Source organism: Tursiops truncatus, chromosome 7 (genome assembly GCF_011762595.2).
Source record: "Tursiops truncatus isolate mTurTru1 chromosome 7, mTurTru1.mat.Y, whole genome shotgun sequence".
Taxonomy (NCBI): Eukaryota; Metazoa; Chordata; class Mammalia; order Artiodactyla; family Delphinidae; genus Tursiops; species Tursiops truncatus.
Genome location: NC_047040.1, coordinates 18,268,307 through 18,292,565, shown reverse-complemented (window position 1 = coordinate 18,292,565; position 24,259 = coordinate 18,268,307). Strand labels below are relative to the sequence as shown.

The window sequence follows — 24,259 nt, the reverse complement described above, 5'->3', positions numbered from 1 at the left end:
AACCCTGTGAGATGGAGTCAGTTATTATCGCCATTTTACAGATGGGGAAACTGAGACCCAGAGAGTGTGCTAAGTAAGAGGCCCAAGGTCACACAACCTAATAAGTCAGGAGCTGGGATTCAAGCCTGGATGCCCTACTCCAAAGCCAGACAGTGTTCTTAGATCCTGTGTTAAACACAACAGGAAATAGTACTTCAAATGAAACAAACTGGGAGGAGGTGGGAGACCAAGTCAATTTAAAAAAGAGAAAGGCCCAAGTGAGGCATCTTATCCCCAGACTCCCAGCTCTGGGGATCCTGGCTGCTGCCCTTTCACACAAGCCTGTTTGACAAGGCCTTCCAACCTTTGCAGTGAGGACCCTTTTTATAGTTTCTCCTTTCGAGATGTAGTCTCTCAGACTGTAACATGCATGAAGTAGTAATTGTCTTGTTTTCCGGTTTGTTAATTAACTCTAGACATATGTAACTGCCACTCCGAACGTCAGATCAGCGTGAGCTAAACAGTGTTACCTGCTGAGTAGATAAGATTCCAAGCAACTGCAGAGAAAGTGACATTTTAGTTAGCACAGGCCATCTTATCATGGGGTAAATGTACACATCCTAGTGCTTTAAAAAAAATTGTTGAAGTTCACTTGAAGCCTTCTGATCCTTTGACCTTCATAGACTGACCTCTGTCACTGCCCCCATCCCCACTCCCAGCAGACCAGGGACCAGATTCCTAGAGGGCAGAGCAGGCAGCCTTAAAGTAGGAGAGAGGTGGCAGTAGGGTGTGTGAGGAGGAGATACAGGGATGCTACTGGCCCCGCGGTAGATGGGGTACTGGTTTCCCTTTTATGTGTCTTCCCCCTTTGCCCAGCTTCCCCCCACCTCATTCTGGCACTTCCTACTCAACCGCCACTTTGCTCCTTGGTTGTGTGTGTGTGTGTGGTTTTGTCGGCCGCACTACGTGGCTTAAGGGATCTTAGTTCCCCAACCAGGGATTGAACCTGGGCGCCCCGCCCCGCCCCGCCATGCAGTGGAAGCCCGGGGCTAACCACTGGACCACGAGGGAATTCCCAACTGCTTTGCTCCTTGACAGTACCATCTGCAGGACTCATCTTTCTTCCCAGATATAGGAGGAGCCTTGGGGTTTGGGGAGGCTCTGGACACTGAGAGCCCTGCAGCCAGCCTGGCTGGGACAGTGACTGAGGGAGACCGAGTCCCAGCTGGCCAGGGCTAGAGCAGGCCTGGGGCTTGGAACCACACCCCCTCCTGCTGTGCCCCACCCCCTACCCCCCAGGTGGGTGGAATGGCCTCTTTCCCCCGACACCTGCTCCGCTGATGCATCTTCCCCAGGATGACCTCCCCCTTTATCTGTATAAAGGCTGAGCTGTGTGCCTGTGGCCGGGTAGTGCTCCTTGCCCAGCACCCCTGCTTTTCCCTCAGGGCCTCTCTCTCCCACTCCCTTTAAAGCCCAGATCCTCAAACGTTCTCAGAGGAGGGGGAGGGCACCAGGAAGTCATAGGCTTCTTCGAAAAGCACAAGCACATTGGAATATGTATTTAATTCCATCGTGAGAATTAGAAGCTGCTTTACCAGGAAATAACACAACCGCATGATATGTGCAGAGAATAAAGTCAGTCACATGTGGGAGAACTAAACTGAGAATCGGTACCCGTGGATTCATCTTGCCATCTCCCAGATGGTTGAAGGCCCCTTAAATATTTAAATAAGATTCAGAGAGAAAACTTCAAGATAGAGGCAATGCCCTCCATGAACTTGATTCAGGGTCATAGACAGCCGCCTGCAGGGCCCAGGACGGTTAGAGTTCGAGAAGCCCACGGTAGGACTGTGCTGAAGGGCCACCACCCACAGGGGGCAGTGTTGGCCACTCCTTGCCAGCCCATTAATGCAGTGAGGGAAGCAGCTCAGGACAGCCAGTCCTGATTTTCCAAGAGAGGCAGGAAGTCCAGATTTCTTTTGTGTGTGAAAATCTCCTAATTTCAAAGCTGGCAAATGAATACTGAGAGCCAAACAAAGCAAGCCTGCGCCCCCGGCTTGGGTTTTCTGGGATCTGGAGAACATCACGTTTGGATTTGCAGGGACAGCGTTTGGTCCAGGCCAGGAACTCATGTTGCTGGGGGTGGAGTTTGAGAGCCCCAGGGTGGGCTGCTGGGGCTCTGGGGGCGGGCAGGGGGGGTCTGGTGTTTCGCCTGAGCCAGTTTCTGAGGGAGGGCTTAGAGAGGCAGGCCCCGTGACCCCCATATTCTCTCCCCTCCCTCCCCCACCCTCACCCCTGTGTGTTTCAGAGGCCCCTCGGTTTGAGTCCATCATGGAGGACGTTGAAGTGGGAGCTGGAGAAACCGCTCGCTTCGCCGTGGTGGTTGAGGGGAAACCACTGCCGGACATCATGTGGTACAAGGTCAGAGGCTGACGAAGGCGTCCATGGAGTCCGAGCTGGGGCTGGCCAGGAGCCTAGGGGGAAGGGAGGAGTGATTTCCTGGGGGCGTGGGAGGGGTCAGGGGAGCCTGGACAGAGAACAGAGCAGTTGCCAGAGGTGTGATAAGGAGGAGGAAGTGGGACCCAGAGGTGCTGGTGAAGCTGGGAAATAAGGGTGGAGCTGATCCTGGGTCTGAGCAAGGCCCCTAGGGCGGAGATAATGGTGGGCCCTAAGGTAGGGATGAGACTGGGTCTCTGGCGTGGAGGTAAAGCCGGGTCCCAGGTGGAGGGGAAGCCAGGCCTGGACTGGAGGTGACGGCCACCTCTGCAGGACGAGGCGCTGCTGACCGAGAGCAACCACGTGAGCTTCGTGTACGAGGAGAATGAGTGCTCCCTGGTGGTGCTCAGCGCGGGGTCCCAGGACGGAGGCGTCTACACCTGCACGGCCCGCAACCTGGCTGGCGAAGTCTCCTGCAAAGCAGAGTTGGCTGTGCACTCAGGTGGGCTGGAGTTCAAGAGGAGTAAGGCCAAGGGCTCACCCAGGAATCCCATGTGAGCGCCCTCCCACCAGGAATCACTCACCCGGCCCTTCACACCAGACCACCACCTGCTCCAGCCCCAGCAGCGCTGCCTCGGGCGCCAGCATTCTCGCTTCTCTTCCGTGTCTTCCACCTGCCCTCCCTGTCCCAGTCTCTGCCCTCGTTCCTTCTTGCCCTCTCCACCTAACACCAGGCATCTCTCCTCAGCTCAGACAGCTATGGAGGTGGAGGGGGTCAGGGAAGACGAGGAGCGGCGAGGAAGGAGACTCAGCGACTTCTATGACATCCACCAGGAGATCGGCAGGTGTGGGGCTAGGAGGGGGTGTGGTGTCCGGGGCCCAAGGGAGGCTGGGCCTGAGGCTCAGCAACTGCCTGAGCCCTGTCCTCTCCCCATGTCCTCACCCAGGGGTGCCTTCTCCTACCTGCGGCGTGTAGTGGAGCGAAGCTCCGGCCTGGAGTTTGCAGCCAAGTTCATCCCCAGTCAGGCCAAGCCAAAGGCATCAGCGTGGCGAGAGGCCCGGCTGCTGGCCCGGCTCCAGCATGACTGCATCCTCTACTTCCATGAGGCCTTCGAGAGGCGCCGGGGACTGGTCATTGTCACCGAGCTGTATCCTGGGACAGGCTGGGTGGGTGGGGGAAACATGGCCTGAATGACTGGTCCTTGTAACAGCCAATTAGCAACACGTTTCACACTTTACAAAATGGTCCCATTGACAGCTGGGAGTTCTGAAGACATCTTATAAATACTTCACAGAGTGGAGTCTGGAGACTTGTGTGAAAAACAACGTTTTTTAGCTTAAATTTACATAGCGCTTGATGTGTGCCTGGCAGTGTTCTAGGAGTTTTACAGATATTAATCTATTTAATCATCGCGTATGCTTATCTCTTGGAATTTTATTATCCTCATTTTATAGATGATGAAACTAAGGTATAGAGAAGTTAAGTAACTCACCCGAGGTCACACAGGTGGCAAAAGGCGAGTGATTTTTATCATGAAATGCAGTACAGTATATCTGAACATTTGCAGTGACCCCATTAATACTTGGCTTTATTTGAGAGGCTCTTCTCATAAAGAATGGATTTTATCCTTTCATAAGAGCTATGGTTAAACACAGTCACACTGAGGTAAGGATGCTGGATGGTTGGCTTGTCACTGCCACCTGCAGGGTGACGGTGTCCTACATGCTGGCCTCCCAGTCTGTACTGTTCGAACCCAAACCTCAGTAAAATGACAAATTATTATGTGTCGTGGGCCTTCTGGGTCAATCTCAAATAGAGTCAAGGAGTTCCATCCACAGTCAACAAAATGCTGCTCTAACTTGATCCTTATAGATACTTCACAAGGTGGGTGAGAGGAGTCTTATCCCTGTTTGACACCGGAGGGAACCTAGGCTCAGAAAGGTTACGTGACTTGCCTGAGATCCCACAGCAAGTGAGAGTTCAAGCAGGGTTGTCCCATCTAAGCACCCAGATGACAGGGGGAAGAGGGAAGGTGCGGTTGCTCACTGGTAGCAGATGTGCTTTTCGGGGAAGGAGGACCCTGTGCTGGGCTGGGACCCAACTTGAGCTCTGGGGGTGGAGGGCACTGCCTAAGGCAGGCCCAGCAGTTGGCACTGGTCACTGTTCTCCTTGATCCAGGACATAGCTGCACAGAGGAGCTGCTGGAGCGAATGGCCCGGAAACCCACCGTGTGTGAGTCTGAGGTGAGGGCAGTGGGTGGTAGGGGCCAGGTTGGGCACCAGTGTTCACCCACCTGAGCTCTGAGACCCGAGGGGTGCGTCCTGGGCATGCCATCTGTGCCCACGAATAGGCCAGGGGTGGTGTGGAGAGCACTGTTAGGTAGGCAGCAAAGCCCCCTTCCCCCATCAGAGCAGACCCCCACGCTGGGACTTAAATTGTCTTCTGAAAACTTCGGCACCCACCCTGGCCCCCAACTCTGTTGTTTCCCAGTATTCCTCACATAAAGGCTCCTCAAGCCTTACCCCAGAAGGAGCCCCATGTAGCCTCTGTTCAGTCTCAATGCTGTCCTGCCATGTAGGGCAGTACAAGTTGTGCACTGCACAATTCTTTTTATTATCATGCAAATGGTGCCCTCCTATAATGGTGCTGTGCCCAACTTCTGCAGCTGTATATGGAAGCCCTGAATCTCAGTAACCCCAAACCTATGTTTCAGCCCCCTCCACCAGCCACCTGAAGGCCACTTCCCAAGCATGGCCTGGCTTCTTGCTACAAGCCTGGTGGTGATCAAACATAATACACCCCCCCTCGGACTCTGGGCCTCCTGTTTCCACAGATCCGGGCCTACATGCGGCAGGTGCTAGAGGGAATATGCTACTTGCACAAGAACCATGTGCTGCACCTGGATGTCAAGGTGAGATGCAGGTGTGGGGTGGGGAGCAGGCAGCACCTGTGGGAGCCAGGCACTGGGGTGTCCTCCCCGCTGCACTCAGCTCCCATGTCTTGCCTTGTGTCCTGCAGCCTGAGAACCTGCTGGTATGGGATGGTGTGGAGGGTGAAGAGCAGGTGAGGATCTGTGACTTTGGGAACGCTCAGAAGCTGACTCCGGGAGAGCCCCAGTACTGCCAGTATGGCACACCCGAGTTCGTGGCACCCGAGGTTGTCAACCAGACCCCTGTCTCTGGGGTCACTGACATCTGGTAACGTTGGCATACTGGGCTGCTGGGACGGGCCAGGGCAGCTTCCCTCAGTGCCATGCTGAGGGCTCGCTCAGTGGCACAGAGGAGCTTTACTAAGCCCGGATGCCTACTGTGACAGTTGGCTGGTGGCATTGCTCGTGGGGGTCTCCTGCCCACGTCACTACCTCCCCCTCATCCATCAGGGCTGACCCAGTCACTCAGGGCCTCAGCCCTCACAGTCCTGGGTGCTGGGCCTCCACACCTACAGCCACTTTGTCTCCCCCAGTGAGGCAGGCACGGTCTCTTGGTCCCCAGACTCCTCTGGGCTTCCTAGGCCGGCCCTGCCATGACCCTTAAGTCCTCCAGGCATGTCGGGATCTCTGGGTTCAGGGTCCTCCCCCAAGGAGGCAGCCCTGTGCCCATTTGTCCACGGCAGTGTTCACAGGGAGGACCTTTCCTCAGTAGATCAGTGGTAGCAAGAGGACTGCTCACTTCCGGTGGGAGCTGGGCTGTCCTCTTACCCATCCACTCTCCTTTCCCCTCAGGCCTGTGGGTGTCGTCGCCTTCCTCTGGTAAGGACCCCTCTGCACTCAGGACCCCGTCTCCTAACAGTCTCGTAGCAGGCCCACCCCTAACGTGTGCAGAGCCTGGGGCAAGAGAGAAGTTGGGGGCCTGCAGCCTGCCTCTTCTCTTCCGCACCCTGGTTCCTTCCTGCACTGGGAGGGGCCTCCCATGCATGAATGTGGATACCCAGACTGAGTGTCCAAGCTCTGTCCGCCACCACACCCCTCCATAAGGGGTGGGCACACGTGGCGTGCTTGGGAGGCCAGTGCCGGCTCAGTGCTATTTAGGCAGGGAACTAGTCCAGAACATGGGCTACGAAGGGAAGGCCCAGGCTCCGGGGGCATATCCCCTTGGCACAGGCTCCTCACCTCAGGGACAGGCCGCGGCTGGAGGAGGGCTGGAACAGGTCCTCTAGAGCACGGGCCTGGGATAAGGACCTGGTGGCCCAGGTCTCAAGGCAGTACTGCCTCCTTGCCCATTCAGGGGATCGAGTAGGGGCAGGACAGGCAAAACTCTGCAAGATTCTGCCCAGATTCACCCAGCCTCCGCCTGTCCCCGGCCCTGTGCTCCCACTGGCACCCCACTTTGTCTCATCTCAGCCCCGGGGCCCACCTCTCACTCCAGCCATCTCCACCCCTGCAGCCTGACGGGAATCTCTCCGTTTGTCGGGGAGAACGATCGGACAACATTGATGAACATCCGGAACTACAACGTGGCCTTCGAGGAGACCACGTTCCTGAGCCTGAGCAGGGAGGCCCGGGGCTTCCTCATCAAAGTGCTGGTGCAGGACCGGCTGTGAGTACGAGGCCCGAGGAGCCTCCCCCATGCAGAGTCCCCTCACGCCGCCCCTACTCCTGCCCAAGCCTCCGCCCATAGACAGTCAATCCCCCAACTCCTTAGGGGCCCCGCTTTCCCAAACATTTATTGAATGAATGAATGAATGAATGATAAATCCCTTCTTAATTCTCTTTCCTTTGCAGGAGGCCTACCGCAGAGGAGACCCTAGAACATCCTTGGTTTAAAGTGAGTCTTGTCTTGCAAAATGGTGATAGAAGAGGTGGAAGGAGTGAGAACATTATTAACAGCTCCATTTTATTGAGTCCCTAGTGTGTACAGTAACCATGATATACATCTTATTTACATATGATCTGTTAGCCTGACAACAGCTCTACAAAGGAAGGTATTATCACTCCCCTTTTGCTGATAAGGAAACTGAGGCTCAGCTTGGGGTATCATGGACTCCAAGGCACAGGTCTGGACCCCCACCCCTCATCCTAGGATGCACATCAGTGTTCTCCCTGGCTCTCGAGAGTAGCCCCAGTCCTCCTCACTCCTGTGGCTCGCCTCCATCCTGCTCTGGTCCCACACACTGTGCTTCGTGGGTGGCCTGGCTGTCTTGTCCTCTTGGCTTTTTTTTTTTTTTTTTTGTGGTACGCGGGCCTCTCACTGCTGTGGCCTCTCCCATTGCGGAACACAGGCTCCGGACGTGCAGGCTCAGCGGCCATGGCTCATGGGCCCAGCCGCTCCGCGGCATGTGGGATCTTCCCAGACCAGGGCACGAAGCCGTGTCCCCTGCATCGGCAGGCGGACTCTCAACCACTGTGCCACCAGGGAAGCCCGTCCTCTTGGTTTTGAACTCCCTATGGCAGAGTTCTCACTCATCTTCAAATTCCAGCACTGCAGGGCACAGCGCCAGGCAGAGGGAGGGGTTCAGCAAATGACCCAGAAAGAGCGACTGAGCAAACCGTCCAGGGAGCATTGTGCTGGGTCAACAGAAGGCTGAGGTCATTCTGGTATCTGTCCTTGGAGTACAAGCCTGGTCTCTCAGATCAGAAATGAGCTCTGAAAAGGTGGCTGAGGCAAGCATCTGAGGTCTGGCCCCCCAAGGCTCCAGATAGATGTCTGGGGCACTGTCTCTACATGGAGACAGATGGTGAGCTGGGGAGCAGGGTTCAAGCTGGGGGCCTGAACACGGGCCTCCCAGGCAGCCAGTGTACCAGGACAGGGCCTTGAGCCCTGGCGTAAGCTCTGAAGCCTGGGAGCCACTGATTTCCTGCCTCACCGCTTAGGTTCAGGCAATTCGTCCACACGTGGGAACCTTGACTGTGGGAGTTATTGTGACAGATCCCCTGGGAAAGGGAGCCCCGGGAGCCCCAGGGGCCCAGACTCGACGCTGCTCTGTCTGCTGTCCCCTCCTGTGGACGTTGTCTCTCCATTGCTAAACCTGGAAGCTTAGGGTTGACAGAGGACTTTCCCTCAGGCCCTTTCTTGGTTTACAGGCACAGGCAAGGGGCGCAGAGGTGAGCACGGATCACTTAAAGCTATTCCTCTCCCGGCGGAGATGGCAGGTGAGTTTGCCTGGGCCCTGCTCTGTGGCTTCACCTTCTCACTCTACAGCCTCCTCTCTCTAACCCTGCTTTTTCTATCAGGTGCCCTCACTTCTGCTCATCTGTCTTCATCCACCTTTTAATTCTCTCAGCTCCCACTTCTGCCTGCCGTAGGCCTTCTCCCCCGGGGATGAGGTGGGCCTGAGTGGGTCAGTTTGGCCCCATGGGTCCCTCAGGTCTGACTCTAGTACCCTGTCTCCAGCGCTCCCAGATCAGCTACAAGTGCCACCTGGTGCTGCGCCCCATCCCTGAGCTGCTGCGGGCACCCCCGGAGCGGGTGTGGGTGGCCGTACCCAGAAGACCACCCCCTAGTGGAGGGCTGTCGTCCTCCTCCGATTCTGAAGAGGAAGAGCTGGAGGAGCTGCCCTCAGTGCCCCGGCCACTGCAGCCTGAGTTCTCGGGCTCCCGGGTGTCCCTCACTGACATTCCCACTGAGGATGAGGCCCTGGGCGCCCCAGAGGCTGGGGCCGCCACCCCCATGGACTGGCAGGAGCAAGGAAAGGCCCCTTCTCTGGACCAGGAGGCCCCCAGCCCTCAGGTCCTCCCCTCCCCAGGCCAGGAGCCCAGCCCCCGGCGGGGAGAGCTCCGGAGGGGCAGCTCGGCTGAGAGCGCCCTGCCCCGGGCCGGGCCGAGGGAGCCGGGCCGGGGCCTGCACAAGGCAGCGTCTGTAGAGCTGCCGCAGCGCCGAAGCCCCAGCCCGGGGGCCACCCGCCTGACCCGAGGAGGCCTGGGCGAGGGCGAGTATGCCCAGAGGCTGCAGGCCCTGCGCCAGCGGCTGCTGCGGGGCGGCCCTGAGGATGGCAAGGTCAGCGGCCTAAGGGGCCCCCTGCTGGAGAGCCTGGGGGGCCGTGCCCGGGACCCCCGGCTGGCTCGGGCGGCCTCCAGCGAGGCAGCGCCCCACCACCAGCACCCGCCCGAGACCCGGGGCCTGCAGAAGAGCAGCAGCTTCTCGCAGGCTGAGGCGGAGCCCGGGGGCCGGCACCGCCGAGCTGGGGCGCCCCTCGAGATCCCCGTGGCCCGGCTGGGGGCCCGCAGGCTGCAGGAGTCTCCCTCCTTGTCCGCCCTCAGCGAGGCCCAGCTACCTAGCCCGGTGCGGCCCAGTGTCCCTAAGGCTTCAGAACCTCCTGTCGCCACACCCAGTGATGCTGCACAGCCCTCGGCACCCCAGCCTGCCCGAGAGAAGGCCCCAGAGTCCACGCCAGAACCAGCCCCCAAGCCTACACAGCCCCCGCTAGCTCCGCAAACCCTAGCGCCCCCGCTCACACCCTATGCCCAGATCATGCAGTCGCTCCAGCTGTCAGGCCACGCGCAAGGCCCCCCGCAGGGCCCTGTCGCATCACCGTCGCAGCCCAAGCCCCACCCGGCTGTGTTCGCCAGGGTGGCCTCCCCACCTCCGGGAGCCTCCGAGAAGCGCCTGCCTTCAGCCGGGTCTCCGCCAGGGCCAGCCGAGAAAGCCCGGGTCCCTACGGTGCCCCGCAGGCCAGGGAGCAGTCTCAGCAGCAGCATCGAGAACCTGGAGTCGGAGGCCGTGTTCGAAGCCAAGTTCAAGCGCAGCCGTGAGTCGCCCCTGTCGCGGGGGCTGCGGCTGCTGAGCCGCTCGCGCTCCGAGGAGCGCGGCCTCTTCCGCGGCGCGGAGGAGGAGGACGGCATGTACCGGCCCAGCCCAGCGGGAACGCCGCTGGAGCTGGTGCGACGGCCTGAGCGCTCCCGCTCCGTGCAGGACCTCAGGGCGGTCGGGGAGCCGGGCCTCGTCCGCCGCCTCTCGCTGTCGCTGTCCCAGCGCCTGCGGCGGACCCCACCCGCGCAGCGCCACCCGGCCTGGGAGGCCCGCGGTGGGGATGGGGAGAGCTCAGAGGGCGGCAGCTCGGCACGGGGCTCCCCGGTACCGGCGGTGCGCAGGAGGCTCAGCTCCACGCTGGAGCGGCTGTCGAGCCGCTTGCAGCGCAGCGGCAGCAGCGAGGACTCCGGGGGCTCGTCGGTCCGTAGCACGCCGCTGTTCAGCCGGCTGCGCAGGGCCACGTCCGAGGGCGAGAGTCTGCGGCGCCTGGGCCTCGCGCACAACCAGCTGGCCGCCCAGGCCGGCGCCACCACGCCTTCCGCGGAGTCCCTGGGCTCCGAGGCCAGCGCCACGTCGGGCTCCTCAGGTGAGGAGGGGCCCAGCGGGAGAGTGGAGGGCGAATGTGTGAACGAGTGTGTTTGGAGTGCGGGTGTGGGGCTGGGATGACAGGTGCGCTGGAGGGACGCTCTGGGAGAAGGAGAGGGCCGGGGACACCCACCGCAAAGAGGCTCAGGTGTTTCTTGAGGCCCTGAGGACGGAACTGGCAGGGCTGGGCTGACGCAAGGCCGAGGGGCAGAGGCTGGTGTGGGAACAGGCTAGGGTCGGGGCCAGAAGTTCTCTGTCCTCTCGTACCGGCTGGGCAGGTGCTCATGGGCCTGGTTCTTAGCAGCTCCTGCAGAAAGCCGAAGACGCCTGCGCTGGGGCCTCTCTCGGCTGCGGAGGGACAAGGGGTTGTCACAGCCAAACCTCTCTGGCAGTGTCCAGGAGAATTTGGGTCACCAGTATGTGCGCAGTGAGTCAGGTAATAGAGGCCTGCTCGGTGAGTAGTCCCCTTTGAGCCGCCCGGAAGGTGGGGAGATGGCCCACGTTGGGGGAGCCCTGGCAGCGGTGGAGGGAGCCTGGAGTCAGGAAACGACAACAACAACAGTAATAGCAGCAGCTACTGTTAATTAGCAATGCCAAGCGTCCTATTAAGCACTTTACAAGCATTGCCTCACTCAACCCTCCCACATTGCTTAGGAACTATTCTTGTCATCTCCCTGTCTTACAGGTGAGGGAACAGAGGCTTAGCCATGCTAAGTAGCTTGTCCAAGTCACAGAGCTGGTAGGGCTGGACTGTATGACCCTCTGCAGTCAGAACCCACAAGTCGCTTCGCGACATCGTACCAATGCCTTTCTTGGGCCAGCCTCCTCCCCAGAAGGTCTCTGTCACTGGGGTGTGGTACTGACAGAGCTTGGGATAGGGCTCCCTGCCTCTCAGCCCCCCTGCAGATGTGTGTATGCGTGAACACGCTCCCAAAGACACCCTTTCTCTCCCAGCCTAGAGGCCCGCAGTCTGGACGGTGCCTCCAAGCTTCCATTTCTCTGTAGCCCCAAACACCCGATCGCCCCTCCCTGTCCCCTCTGCCCCTACACAGATAAGCAGCCTCCAGGGCTCTTTGCTGGGGGGAGGGACACCTGAGATATGCCCTGGTCCGTTCCTCTTGCCACTTGTCCTGGGGCTGCAGGGAGGGAGGTATTCTCCACCTGGGTCACCACAGTCCTCTACCTGAAAGGGGGGTGTTACTCAAGGACGACAAGCAAAGGTTCAGGAGGCCAGGGTTTCCGGACCAGCCTGCAGAAAGCAGCAGGCCCACCAAACCTGCTGCGAGCAGGACCTTTATCAGTCACCATCTGTCCTCCTCCAGTTTCCGACAAAACTCCTCAGAACTGTCCCAGACGCGCCTCAGCCAGGCTTGCTACTGGACACGTAACCGTGTCTCGCCTTGGTCAGGGGAGCCAGGACATCTCACTCGAGGCAGTAGACGGTGGGGCTCTAGTGAGGGAACAGGAGGGAGGGAGACCAGCTGGTGGGGGCAGTGGTGGAGAAGGAGCGGGGAGAGAGAGGGAAGCCAGCACTGCGGCCTGGGGACAGCTGATCCCTTCCCACCTGGGGCCTCCCTCCCACCTCCGTTTTGCTTGTGCTGCTGATTTCTTGCCGAGGCGAGGCCGTGTCCCATTACTTCATCCTCTCCCTGCTCCCCGCAGGAAGAAGGCCCCATGTCCACTTTACCAACTAGGACTGGCCCCTGGGGAGATGGGGGTGGGACTGGCAGAGCTGGGCCAGGGTCACCTTTCACCTCTCCTCCTCGGCTTCCTCTCTCTCCCCCCTACCCAGTACCCTCACTTGGTCTGAAAGCAGCCCACTGACGAAACTGTATTCACTTTATGTTATTGGAGCCTCGGTGTGGGACCCCTCCTTGGGGAATACTGGGGTACAGTGGGAGAGGGGGCACGCTGCTGTCCTGATCACCCACTTCTGCAGATCCTCTTCGGCCCAGTTCAGCCGTACCCTACTCCCTCCTGATTCCGCAGACAGGCAGCAGCTGGGGCTCCCAGGGGTATCTACCGCAGCTCTTTCTGCCCACGTGAAAGAAATCCACCCCCACCCCCACCCCACCCCGCCATCCCTGGACCAGAATGGGATTTTTCTAAAAAGACATTCCCAGGGAGCAGGAGTGCAAATCCTCATGGCACTAAGAAGCCACAGGCCAGCAAAGACATTGGCCATCGCAGCCCTGCCGTGGGCCCATTCACCAGCCAGCTGTGAAGCCAGCTTTGCTGAAACAGCCTCTTCCCACGGGGGTCTGTGCCTGGCTTCTCTACTGGGCATAGTAACAAGATAATAATCAACAACAACAATAGGAGCTAACACCTTCGAGCATTTATTATATGTTAGACATCTGCTAAGCGCTTTACGTGCCTCTTTGAATTCTCATAACAACCCTCTGAGCTGGGTGTTATTATTTTCCTCAATTTACAGACAGGGTCCAAGGCCATGCAGATATTGTCTCTTTCCCCTTCAAAAGCTCTCACCACTTAGCTGACCTGAGGGAGTGCGTAGAAGGTCTGGGACGGGCTCCCCAGACCCCAGGGGGCGTGAGGGATGGGGGAGACGGACACACGTTCGGGGTCTGCCCCGGGTTTGCCTTGGCTTCAGGTCTTTTGAGATGGCACGTTTTGACTGAACATTTGTTCACTCCTGGGAGTCTCAGCTCAGGTCACCAGCTCCTGTCTCTTGCCCTACGGTGCCCCAGAAGTAATAGGTATTGCAGGAGCTTAACCACTGTAGTTTTTCAATATTTGGTTTTGTTTTATCTAATAAGTGCTTACAGAGCACTTACTTAGTGCCAGGCCCTGCTCAAAGTGACTTACAAACATATGAGGTAGCAACTACCAAGCATCTTCAATAGTCAGTAGAAGATAATTCTGCACACAGTGAGTGCCTGGCAAACTGATGCTTGCCCCAAAGGCGATTCTCAAAGGCAAGGCCTTCCACTTCCCCCTCTGACTGGGAAGAGACGGCCTTTCAGTCTGCTCCCCAAAGGCAGCGCCAGCTCTCACATGCATCCATCCTCCCATCAGTCAGCAGCGAGTGAGCCAGGGGCCCCGCAGACCCAGGGCTATCTTTGCTCTCCCTCCAGACTTCCCCCCGGTCTTCCACATCAAACTCAAGGACCAGGTGCTGCTGGAGGGAGAGGCAGCCACCCTGCTCTGCCTGCCGGCGGCCTGCCCTGCACCCCACATCTCCTGGATGAAAGGTGAGGCGATCACTTCTCCCCCAAGGCCAGGGGATGTTCAGTGGGAAGTGGCAGCTGGGGGTGCCCAGAGGGGGGCTTCGCTCAGCAGCCTCTTCCTGCTCCTCCTTTGCCCCCAGACAAGCAGTCCCTGCGGTCCGAGCCCTCGGTGATCATCGTGTCCTGCAAAGACGGCCGGCAGCTGCTGAGCATCCCCCGGGCAGGCAGGCGGCACGCTGGCCTCTACGAGTGCTCAGCCACCAACGTCCTGGGCAGCACCACCAGCTCCTGCACCGTGGCTGTGGCCCGTGAGCCTGGGGCAGGGACCAAGGGGGCTGTGATGGGAGATGGGCCCTAAGCTAAGGCACAGGGGCTCACTGTGGCTCCCTTTCTCTTGCCAGGCATCCCAGGGAAGCTAGCTCCTCCCGAGGTGCCCCAGACCTACCAGGACACGGCGCTGGTGCTCTGGAAGCCAGGAGACAGCAGGGCACCTTGCACGTACACGCTGGAGCAGCGGGTAGATGGTGAGGGACCGGCAGGCTGGTGGGGGCGGGGAGGGAGGGCGGGTGGAAGGCAGAGAAGCTGGGGAGACGAGTGCCTTCCCCGGGCACAGGTCCCCAGGCTCCTCACAGATGGCACTGGGAGCTTGGGCCACCCCTTCTGTGGCCTCAGCCCCTCCCCCATGCTGCCTGTAGGCGAGTCTTCCTGGCATCCCGTGAGCTCGGGCATCCCTGACTGTTACTACAATGTGACCCACCTACCAGTTGGCATGACTGTGAGGTTCCGTGTGGCCTGTGCCAACCGCGCTGGGCAAGGGCCTTTCAGCAGCCCTTCTGACAAGGTCCTCGTCAGGGGCATGCGAGGTCAGTGGGACAGGGTGGGGCATGTCCAGAGAGGGCAGGGGACCCTGAGTCCAGGGTCCACCCCCTCCTTGGAACACCCGGTTTTGCCCTTGGGGCACCACGGTGATGATTTTCTCTGTCTCCACTTAGACGCCTCAGCTCTGCCATCTGCTGCTCACAGAGACGCCCCTGTTACCTCAGGGCCAGCCAGGGCCCCGCCTCCTGACTCTCCTACCTCACTGGCCCCTTCACTGAGCCCCTCCCCAGCTCCTGCCCCCCCAGGCCCCCAGTCAGCCCTTCTCAGCCCCTCATCTTCCCCAGCACCCCCCAGCCAGGCCTTGTCCTCACTCAAGGCTGTGGGTCCACCACCCCAAACCCCCCCACGAAAGCACAGGGGCCTGCAGGCTGCCCAGCAAGTAGAAGCTACCCCACCCAGTGCCCAGGTCTCCCCGAGTGAGCCCAAGTCTTCCGTCCCCGACACTGGGACCCCGACCACAGCTTCCACCTCTCAAGGGGTGAAAACAGCATCTTCCTCAACTCCCCTGTATATGGTGACCTCCTTTGTGTCTGCACCACCAGCCCCCGAGCCCCCAGCCCCCGAGCCCCCTCCTGAGCCCACCAAGGTGACTGGGCAGAGCCTCAGCCTGGCCAAGGACGTGGTCAGCTCCCCTGGGGGTGGTCCCCCCAGTGCTCCCAGGCCAGAGAGCACCACTCTTCGAAAGGGCCCCCCTCAGAAACCCTACACCTTCCTGGAGGAGAAGGCCAGGCAAGCAGGGCCGGGGCTGGGGAGGGGAAGGAGGACAGAGGCGGGGAGCGTGTGGAACTTTGGCAGCACAGGGATTTGGAGAGGAGACCAGCCTGCTGGGGCCTGGGGAGGGGGCAGGGAGCCGGGACATGGGACGGGATCTGGGTCCTTAGCATGATTAAGGTCAGATTTTCTCTGTGCCAGGCCCCGCGCTAAGCGCTTTGGCCATATGATCTCATTTAATATTGACAATGAGAGGGAGACACTGCATTATTCCATTCCACAGATGGGAACACTGAGGTTGGAGAGGTTATGGGATTTGCCTGAGGTACTGAGCCAGTTAGTGGCAGAGCTGGGGCTGAAACCCAGGTTCCTGGGATTGAACTCCAGAGCCCACCCTGGGAACCACAGCATTCTTGCCCCCAGCAGTCGCTGCTACTCCCTGCTTAGCCCACAGAATGCAAGTGTTCCCCTCTCTCCTCTGAGCCTATGATATGCCCCCCAACACACAGGGGCCGCTTTGGTGTAGTGCGCGCCTGCCGGGAGAATGCCACGGGGCGAACGTTCGTGGCCAAGATCGTGCCCTATGTGGCCGAGGGCAAGCGGCGGGTCCTGCAGGAGTACGAAGTGCTGCGGACGCTGCATCACGAGCGGCTCATGTCCCTGCACGAGGCCTACATCACCCCACGTTACCTCGTGCTCATCGCTGAGAGCTGTGGCAACCGGGAACTCCTCTGTGGGCTGAGCGACAGGTAGCTGGGCATTCTGGGGGAGCAGGAATCGAGGATGGGGGGAGCTGAGCTGGGATATCACCTGACCCACCCCCGCCACCCCTCTAGGTTCCGGTATTCAGAGGACGACGTGGCCACCTACGTGGTGCAGCTGCTACAAGGCCTGGACTATCTCCATGGCCGCCACGTGCTGCATCTGGACATCAAACCAGACAACCTGCTCCTGGCCCCTGACAACGCCCTTAAGATCGTGGACTTTGGCAGCGCCCAGCCCTACAACCCCCAGGCTCTGCGGCCCCTTGGCCACCGCACGGGCACGCTGGAGTTCATGGGTGAGGGCACCATGCCAGCCGGGGGGGAGGTGGGGTACTGCCAAAGGGGCAGCAGCCAGGGCTAACCCCACTTCACTCACCTGTGTGCCATTTATTGAGTGCTTACTGTATGCAAACAATGAATTAAGTCCTTTCCATGGACATTTTTCAGTTTCTCTTTATAACAGCCCTGGCGATTGGCATAATATTACCCCTATTTTACAGATGAGGAAACAGAGGCGCCGTGAGGTATTTGTTCAATATCAGACAGTTATAAATGGTAGTGCCAGGACTCGATAAAGCTAGAAAGACAGGAGAATCAATGATTAATTTACGTAAAAAAGGGAAACCAGCTACCATTTAGCTACCTGCTAGATACTTTCTGTTTGTCATCTCCATTCGAGTAATTCTGCAAGCCACGCTTTACAGATGAGAAGATGGAGAGCCAGACAGGTTTCGTACATTGCCCAGGGTCCTGTTGCTAGAAGGGGCAGGCTGGGATTAGAGCCAGCCAGGCTGATTTCAAAGGTGCTTAATCTCGGTGTGGGCCACACCTTTTGTGAATGGGCGCCCACCTTCGGAGCTGATCCAGGAGAACTTGTGACCCTGGTTCTTAGCTCCTCTGCAGTTCTGGGGACCGCCCACCATTCAGTGCCTGGGCTGATTCCTCAGGTGCCCCACATCTCCCCTGGGGGCCGCTCTGCCCGCTGAAATCCAGGGCCTGCTGCTCTAATGTACCCATGGTCTGGTGACCTGGGCACTGTCCTGCTCCTCAAGCCCCCAGGGGCCTCCTCTGCCTCTCCCTGGTCCCTTACCACCAGGAAGCTCGTTCAACTTGGCCTCTTGTCTTCTGTCAGCTCCTGAGATGGTAAAGGGAGACCCCATCGGCTCTGCCACGGACATCTGGGGAGTGGGTGTGCTCACTTACATCATGTGAGTGCCCCCAGGACCCACCCTCTGCCTGTACCCTCCCCCCCCACCTCCCCAGCCACACATGCATGTGCACACTCGTGCACGCACACACACACACACACACGCACATACACACACGAGTACCCAGGTGCGGGTAGCCTTGTGTCCGAGCGCTGTGCCCCTAAGAACCTCCACACTAACGTCCCCCTGGACCTGTGAGTTGACCCTCAGTCTGCATCTGTCAACTGAACTGTCTCCTCCACAGGCTCAGTGGACGCTCCCCGTTCTATGAGCCAGACCCCCAGGAAACGGAGTCTCGCATTGTGGGGGGCCGCTTTGATGCCTTCCAGCTGTACCCCAACACGTCCCAGAGCGCCACCCTTTTCTTGCGAAAGGTCCTCTCAGTACATCCCTGGTGAGTGGGTCCCACACCTGCCAACCTCCCAGCATTACGTGCCTCTGGCCTCAGACTGCCCTGGCCCCGCCCATGCCTAAGCCCCCACCTCCTCCCCTGCCCCAGTAATACACTGCTGCTGCTGCTGCTACTACTTTTCCTACTCCTACTCCTCCTAAGTGGCTGCACTACCACCATTTAAAGCCCATAACAGGGGCTTCCCTGGTGGCGCAGTGGTTGAGAGTCTGCCTGCCGATGCAGGGGACACGGGTTCGTGCCCCGGTCTGGGAAGATCCCATATGCCACGGAGCGGCTGGGCCCGTGAGCCATGGCCACTGAGCCTGCGCGTCCAGAGCCTGTGCTCCGCAATGGGAGAGGCCACAACAGTGAGAGGCCCGCGTACCGCAAAAAAAAAAAAAAAAACAGAAAACCCCTAACAGCCCTATGATGTAGGCAGAATCACTGTCCCCATTTCAGAGACTGGGAAACTGAGTCCCAGAGTTGTCTAAGCTCACTCACTAGGGGCAAAGCCCTCTGGGAGGGTGGGGCCCCCTCCCTGCTCTGGGAGCCATGCCTGCAGGCTCACTGTCCCTGGCTTCCCCTGGCAGGAGCCGGCCCTCCCTGCAGGACTGCCTAGCCCACCCATGGCTGCAGGACGCCTACCTGATGAAGCTGCGCCGCCAGACGCTCACCTTCACCACCAGCCGGCTCAAGGAGTTCCTGGGCGAGCAGCTGCGCCGCCGGGCCGAGGCTGCCACCCGTCACAAGGTGCTGCTCCGCTCCTACCCAGGCAGCCCCTAGTGGCTCGGACCACAGCCCGGCCTCGGGCTTCGACTCGGGGTTCCTGCTGACGCCCCCTGGACATTCCAGGGCCCACACTGAGCCGGGTGGGCCCGGGGCTTTGGACACCAGCAGCAGCAACATCCGGCCGGGCTATTACCTCATGGACCTGCGGGGACAGAGACCCCGGGCTTTGGCCAATGCCACCCGGCCAGAGCCAGAGTGGGAGACCCGTTGTCCAGGCCTGGTGGGGTCAGGAACAGGAAGAGGGGCAAGAAGGGAATGGGCAAGTGACGAGGAAAAGAAGATGAGGAATAGGGAAGGGGAGACTTTCGGAAGGTTCTGGGGGAGGGAGACAGTGCATCTGCGGGAGAACCAACCCAGGAGGGTAGGAGTGGCTGAAGAGGAGGAAAAGCGGGGAGACCAGGCTGTCTACAGGCCATGGGCTGGGAGTGTCAGTGAAGCAGGAACAGGACATGTAGACGGTGCCAGGAAGCCAGAGCCAGTATGTGAGAGAGGGCAGTGAGGTGGGGGAGGGAGAGGAGAGCCGACTCGGGTGGGGCTGGGGTGGCCAGCTGCCAGCACCCCCAGAAGGAGAAGCATGGAGGGCTGGAGGCTGGAAGTAGTGGTCTCCTGAGCCAGCGCTCTCCTCCTGTCCCAGTGGATGCAGCTCTGGGCACTGTGCTGGCCCGAGGATGTTCTCATCACCTCTCCGTGGCCTTCGCCCCTCTGCCCATTAATATTTATTTATTTATTGACTTTTATGAAGTCTCTCTGCCATCCAATCCCTACCACCTATGTTGTCCTGACCATCCCCGAAGCCATTCAGCTGTCTGTGCAGCTGTCTGTCTGTCTGTCTGTCACAAGGAAAATAAAAACGGCAAGCAGCAGGACCTATGTGTGTGGTCTATGGGGAGGGATGGCTAGGGGTACGGGGGGTGCACGATGCTGGGGGTACTGGGACAGGGGCATTCCAGCCTTCTCCGGGCCAGTGAGAGCCAAGGTATACTAGCTATAGCACCTTGGGACCTTCCTGCCCCACCCCTTGACCCTCCTGGCCCCTCACGTCTCCCTTATTCCTAGAGGGAGGAAAGATGTAGGTCTGTATCTCCATCTAAAGTTTCTGGAATCCTGGCAGGACCACTGAATCCCCACCACCGCCCTCTAACCAGACTGGCGGCCCCCACCTCTTCTCACATGTTCCATCATCACAACTGGGAGGACGCTGGGCTCTGGAATAGACCAGCCCACACCCCAATCCAGGCTCAACCTTCTGCACTCTGCCCAGGAGACAGGGCAGCTCTGGTCCTGACCCCTGGGGCAGAGGGGGTTTCATCATGATGATTGGTCAGAGCAGGATGTGTAAAGAGCTCTAGAGGAAGCCAGGACAGGCCCACGTGCCCACGCTGTCAGTGCTGGAGCACCGATCTGGACACATGGGGTACCAGCAGCACAGGGCAGCTGTGAGCGCTCTGGTTGGCGTGTCTGCTGTGATGGGGCTGTAGACGAGCATTTTCCTAGGGCCCAGGGACACTCAGTCTGGACCTTCTTAGTCCCATGGCAAGCCAGGGTTCTGCTGGGGGCTAAGGGGCCTTGACTCTAAGTGCCCCCTGCGGTGCCACGGAAGGGTCACTGGGTCCTATAACTGAGCTGCCCTGCCCTGAGGTGGGGGGAGGGGGAGCCAGTTCTTGTGTCCAGAGGGACTTTTCCCCACACCCCTCCTCCCATTGCAACTCTGCTCTTGGCAATGTAAAAGGAATAAAGGCTTTCACCATGAGCAGAGGGACCTGGTGCTGGTGTGTTGCTGATTGAGGTTGAGGGCCTCTTGGATGTAGCCCAAGCAACCCTTTGCCCAGCCCACCCCAGTCTCTCTGGCTTCCCAGGACCCCAGGGAAGAGGCAAGCCCCACCATCATAAAGCCAGCTGGAGAGGCCAGAGGGACACCTTTCCCACCTGCCATTTTAGCGATGAAGATATGCAGTTTGCCTGTGAGAAGCTCTAATCCCCTACACACTGCAAATGTTTTCATATAAAAATCAGGTGCCTGAACTCATATCTTGATAAATGGTAAAATTCTTCTCCCCCGTCTGATCTTGAGCTTCCTTCTCATCTCCATTGGAAATGGCATGTGAACTGCTTGTTCCAAACCCGGAGGAGCAAAGGTAATTTATGTCAGCAGAGCCATGTCAAAATTGCTCTGATCAAAAGGTGACAGCGCTCCAGACCTGGGCAGGCAGTTACAAGGAATAGAAGCAAGGCTTACCTGGTGCCCTGGTCTGGGCAGACTGGACTCCAGGCAAGTCTCAGAGGGATTAACCCCTTCATCCCAGGTGCTCTGATGCCCCTATGCACCAGCTGATGCCCAGAGAGGGAGCTTGGCTTGGGCAGACCTAGAGTTTTAGAGTCAGTATTAGTGCCAATCTCCAGGGACAGTGTAGCCCAGCCTGACCGACCATGTCACATGGAGGGGAGTGAGTGGGAATGGGGTGGCAGGAGAGGATGCTGTTCCCCAAAGTCTTTAAGGTCCCCTCTAGGTTTATCTCAGTTTACCACCAGGAGGCACAGTGTGGAAATGACAACCCTAGACTCCTGGGGTGGGGGGAGTAAGGCGCTTCCAGATTGGTTCTGACTGCCACGTGACCCTCTCATAATTGGCTAGATGGACAGTGAAGTCCATCGCTATTCTGGCTTCAGTCAAGGGCACCTCCACAAACACTCGCACCCCTTCACTGACTGTGTCCAGGAAGGACACGTTGTCCCACTGTCCAGGGACTGACCTGAGTATAAACTACCCCAGCAAGGAGCTGAGTTTCTTGTCGACCTGAGGCCTTGTCTGTTCCTCCTGGGAGTGGGATGGCTACCTCCTGCTCTGGGAGGGCATGGGGCCACATCCAGCTGCGCAGCTGTCAGGGCGCTGACGTGTGAGGCACCCCAGAGCCGCTCAGGTTTCCCCCCGGGGCTGCCCCTGTGGCTGAGTTAGCATCCCAGGCATTCTCAGGCTAAATAAGGAGCCTGTCTGGGTCAGGGGGCGGGGGCTGGGGTCCCCAGGGGCTTGGGGCAACCACGCCAAACAAGGCAAGGAGAGGAGAGATGTATAAAACCTGGGCCTGGGGCTGAGCACCTGCCCGCGCCCTTGCTGTGCCATCTGGAAGGGCTCCGAGCCTCCTGCTACACAGCCAGTGGACCCGAGTCCCGAAGTCAACCCCTCACGGTGAGTTCAGATCCTCAAGTCGGCCCTAGACACTCCCACGTCAGGAGATGTTCTGAATCTGCTGGGAAAGGGCTGAAGTTTGGAGTCTCTGTCAGCCTAGACCCCTTTGTTTTCTGTTCTCCAGATGTCCAAAGCAGCTCCTGCCAAAAAACGAGTGGCTGCAGCCCCGCCTCCAGGATGTACCCTGGATATCAAGGACCCCCAGGTCCAGAGAGCGGCCATTCGCATCCAGGCCTCTTACCGGGGCCACAGGTGAGGGGGAGCCCTGGAGAACCTCTGGAGGAAGGGAGCTGGAGCTGCAGAATGCTCATGACTGCATTTGGGGGATGGATGGGGGCTGAGCACAGTGTCATGGACCACTAGGGTCACTGGACTTAGGGGAGAGCAGTTACTGAGGTGTGGAAGGGTGGCTGACACAGAGTAGACAATTTTATTAGGGTAACAATTCAGTAGCCATCACCTTCCCTACCCACCCCCATGTTTAAGGGTCTAGTGGGCTGAGGGGGTGGGCAGGGGACGGTGTACGGATGGACAGGGCTGCAGGCCGGCCAGGGCCGTGTCATGGGAGCTCTGGGCCCTGACCTGGGCTGCGGGTAGGTCCCGGAAGGAGCTGCGCGAGAAGGGGCCACCACGAGTGCTGGAGCCGCTGAAGGATGTGGTGCTGATTGAGGGCAGCGCGGCTAAGCTGACTTGCCGCATTTCGGCTTTCCCGGACCCATTCATCCGCTGGAGCAAGGACGGCAAGGAGCTGCGCGACGGGCCCAAGTATCGCTACGTCTTCGAGGACCCTGACGTAGTCGCACTGGTGGTGCGCGACGGCGAGCTGGCAGATCTAGGCCAGTACAGCATCAACGTAACCAACCCCTTCGGCCAGTGCTCGGACTCCGCACGCATCCTCGTGGAAGGTACGCGCGCCCTGGGTGCAGGGCCACCGTGCAGAGCAGCACCACACAGCGGGCGGCAGCAGCCGGCTCCAGCCGCGTTTACCTCTGAGCCTTGCCGAGTCCGGATGCGGATGTGACCCAGCCCCGGCACAGCCTAAGGCACGGAAAGGGCGCAGCGCCGGCCGCGCGCAGCCCTTTCCTACCCCAGAATTGTGTCCCATACAGTCTAAGAAGTCCGCTATGGGCTTCAGTCACTCGATTCCAGGGCCTCAAGGTCACAGCGAGCCAGAAGCAGAGCCAGGGTTAGAGCCCTGGTCTTCTGGCTCTCAGCCCAGGGCAATTTCCAAGGCGCCGGGAGATGTGTGAACATTCCCGGACTTTCACCCCTAGAATCTCTTTTGATCCTCCCTTCACCTCTGCGAAGGGCAGGGTTAGTCCCGTTTGACAGTTGACGAGATGATGCCCCAGAGAGGCTAAAGACTTGCTCAACGTCACACAGAGAGCTTAAATCCATCTCCTATTTAGAGCCGGGTATTAGCTGGGGAGGTGATGCCCCCGCCCGCCTCACCTCTAGGTTCCTCACTGGGTGGCCCTTTCCCTTCCTCTAGTACCGGCGAAGATTCAGAAGGGACCGAGTAACACTAAGGCGCGCAAAGGCACCACGGTAACGCTGACTGCCGAGATCATGGGCGAGCCTGCGCCCGACGTGGGCTGGACCAAGGACGGGGAAGACATCGATGAGGACGACAGGTGTGGGGGGGGGCGGGGCTTGTAGCAAGGACAGCGCCTGGAGCAGGAGCTTGGGCGGGCAGGGTCCAGAAACTGGAGGGAGTGGGATGGGGGCGGGGAATTTGGGAGGCGAAGAACAGAGCTGGATAGTTAGCTCGACCCGACCAGGGCGCGCGTAAACTGACCGCAGGCCCTGTCCTCCCCTTCTTCCCACCTAGAGTGTTTTTCGAGATCGGCAGTACCACCACGACGCTGACTATCCGCCGGGCCACGCCTGAGGACAGCGGCAAGTACGAGGTGTACGTGGAGAACAGCCTGGGCATGGACCAGAGCTTCGCTCGCGTGGACGTGGCCTGAAAGGGACACTCAGACACTTCACCCTGGCTGGAGCCCCGGGTGGGTGGGACAGACAACCCTCCTTCATCCTGCTTAATAAAGCTGCTCTCGCTGACCCTCCGCGTCTATTCGGTTCTTTTGAGACGCCATTTCCCCTGCATTTGCACCCACGCTTTATTCCCAGACCTACACCCCGAGGTCACAGAATGTTGAGGTCAGAATGTTTGGGGAGTGCCTAGTCCAGTGCTTCATTCTGCAGACAGTAAATCTGAGCTAGAACTTCCCTCACGGTCAGAAGTTCCTTCACTTCCCAGACAGACTGGCAGAGGAGTCTACGACTCCGCCTTCTCTTCTTTTGTATGCCTCAAGCCCCACCCTCTCCTGGGGGTTTGCACTCTGGGCCCTCCCATTTCAAGGCTGGCCACACACCCCTCAGGACTCTAGCCTCGCTCTTCCCTGTGACCCGGCTCTAGGCTTTGGCTGGTACCCCTGGGCCCTTTCCTAGAC

At 59.1% G+C, this 24,259-nt stretch overlaps 2 protein-coding genes across 12 annotated transcripts in view; both read left to right on the top strand.

Annotated features, from left to right (window-relative positions):
* Nucleotides 1-19,485, top strand: part of SPEG (striated muscle enriched protein kinase) — a 56,485-nt gene extending 37,000 nt beyond the window's left edge. For 8 of the 11 annotated variants that reach the window (XM_073807216.1, XM_073807214.1, XM_033859691.2 and 5 more), the window contains 23 exons: nt 2,288-2,400; nt 2,749-2,917; nt 3,164-3,260; nt 3,363-3,563; nt 4,602-4,659; nt 5,250-5,327; nt 5,435-5,613; nt 6,138-6,164; nt 6,799-6,951; nt 7,137-7,179; nt 8,436-8,504; nt 8,746-10,687; nt 10,988-11,122; nt 13,785-13,901; nt 14,018-14,185; nt 14,279-14,401; nt 14,573-14,740; nt 14,870-15,485; nt 15,977-16,216; nt 16,304-16,527; nt 17,364-17,439; nt 17,684-17,833; nt 18,421-19,485. In XM_073807216.1, the coding sequence (XP_073663317.1) occupies nt 2,288-2,400; nt 2,749-2,917; nt 3,164-3,260; nt 3,363-3,563; nt 4,602-4,659; nt 5,250-5,327; nt 5,435-5,613; nt 6,138-6,164; nt 6,799-6,951; nt 7,137-7,179; nt 8,436-8,504; nt 8,746-10,687; nt 10,988-11,122; nt 13,785-13,901; nt 14,018-14,185; nt 14,279-14,401; nt 14,573-14,740; nt 14,870-15,485; nt 15,977-16,216; nt 16,304-16,527; nt 17,364-17,439; nt 17,684-17,833; nt 18,421-18,613 (5,339 nt within the window). In that variant the 3' untranslated portion in view covers nt 18,614-19,485. Of the gene's footprint in view, nt 1-1,108; nt 1,276-2,287; nt 2,401-2,748; nt 2,918-3,163; nt 3,261-3,362; nt 3,564-4,601; nt 4,660-5,249; nt 5,328-5,434; nt 5,614-6,137; nt 6,165-6,798; nt 6,952-7,136; nt 7,180-8,435; nt 8,505-8,745; nt 10,688-10,987; nt 11,123-13,784; nt 13,902-14,017; nt 14,186-14,278; nt 14,402-14,572; nt 14,741-14,869; nt 15,486-15,976; nt 16,217-16,303; nt 16,528-17,363; nt 17,440-17,683; nt 17,834-18,420 lie in introns of those variants that run through there. The other 3 variants (XM_033859689.2, XM_033859695.2, XM_073807215.1) reach the window with 3 other exon arrangements.
* Nucleotides 19,486-21,927: 2,442 nt separating this feature from the next.
* On the top strand, nt 21,928-23,862 carry SPEGNB (SPEG neighbor). Its single transcript, XM_033860382.2, has 4 exons — nt 21,928-22,055; nt 22,401-22,708; nt 23,296-23,437; nt 23,635-23,862. The coding sequence occupies exons 1-4, from the start codon at nt 21,928-21,930 to the stop codon at nt 23,771-23,773; spliced, it is 717 nt and encodes a 238-aa protein (XP_033716273.1). The 3' UTR covers nt 23,774-23,862.
* Nucleotides 23,863-24,259: the final 397 nt, after the last annotated feature.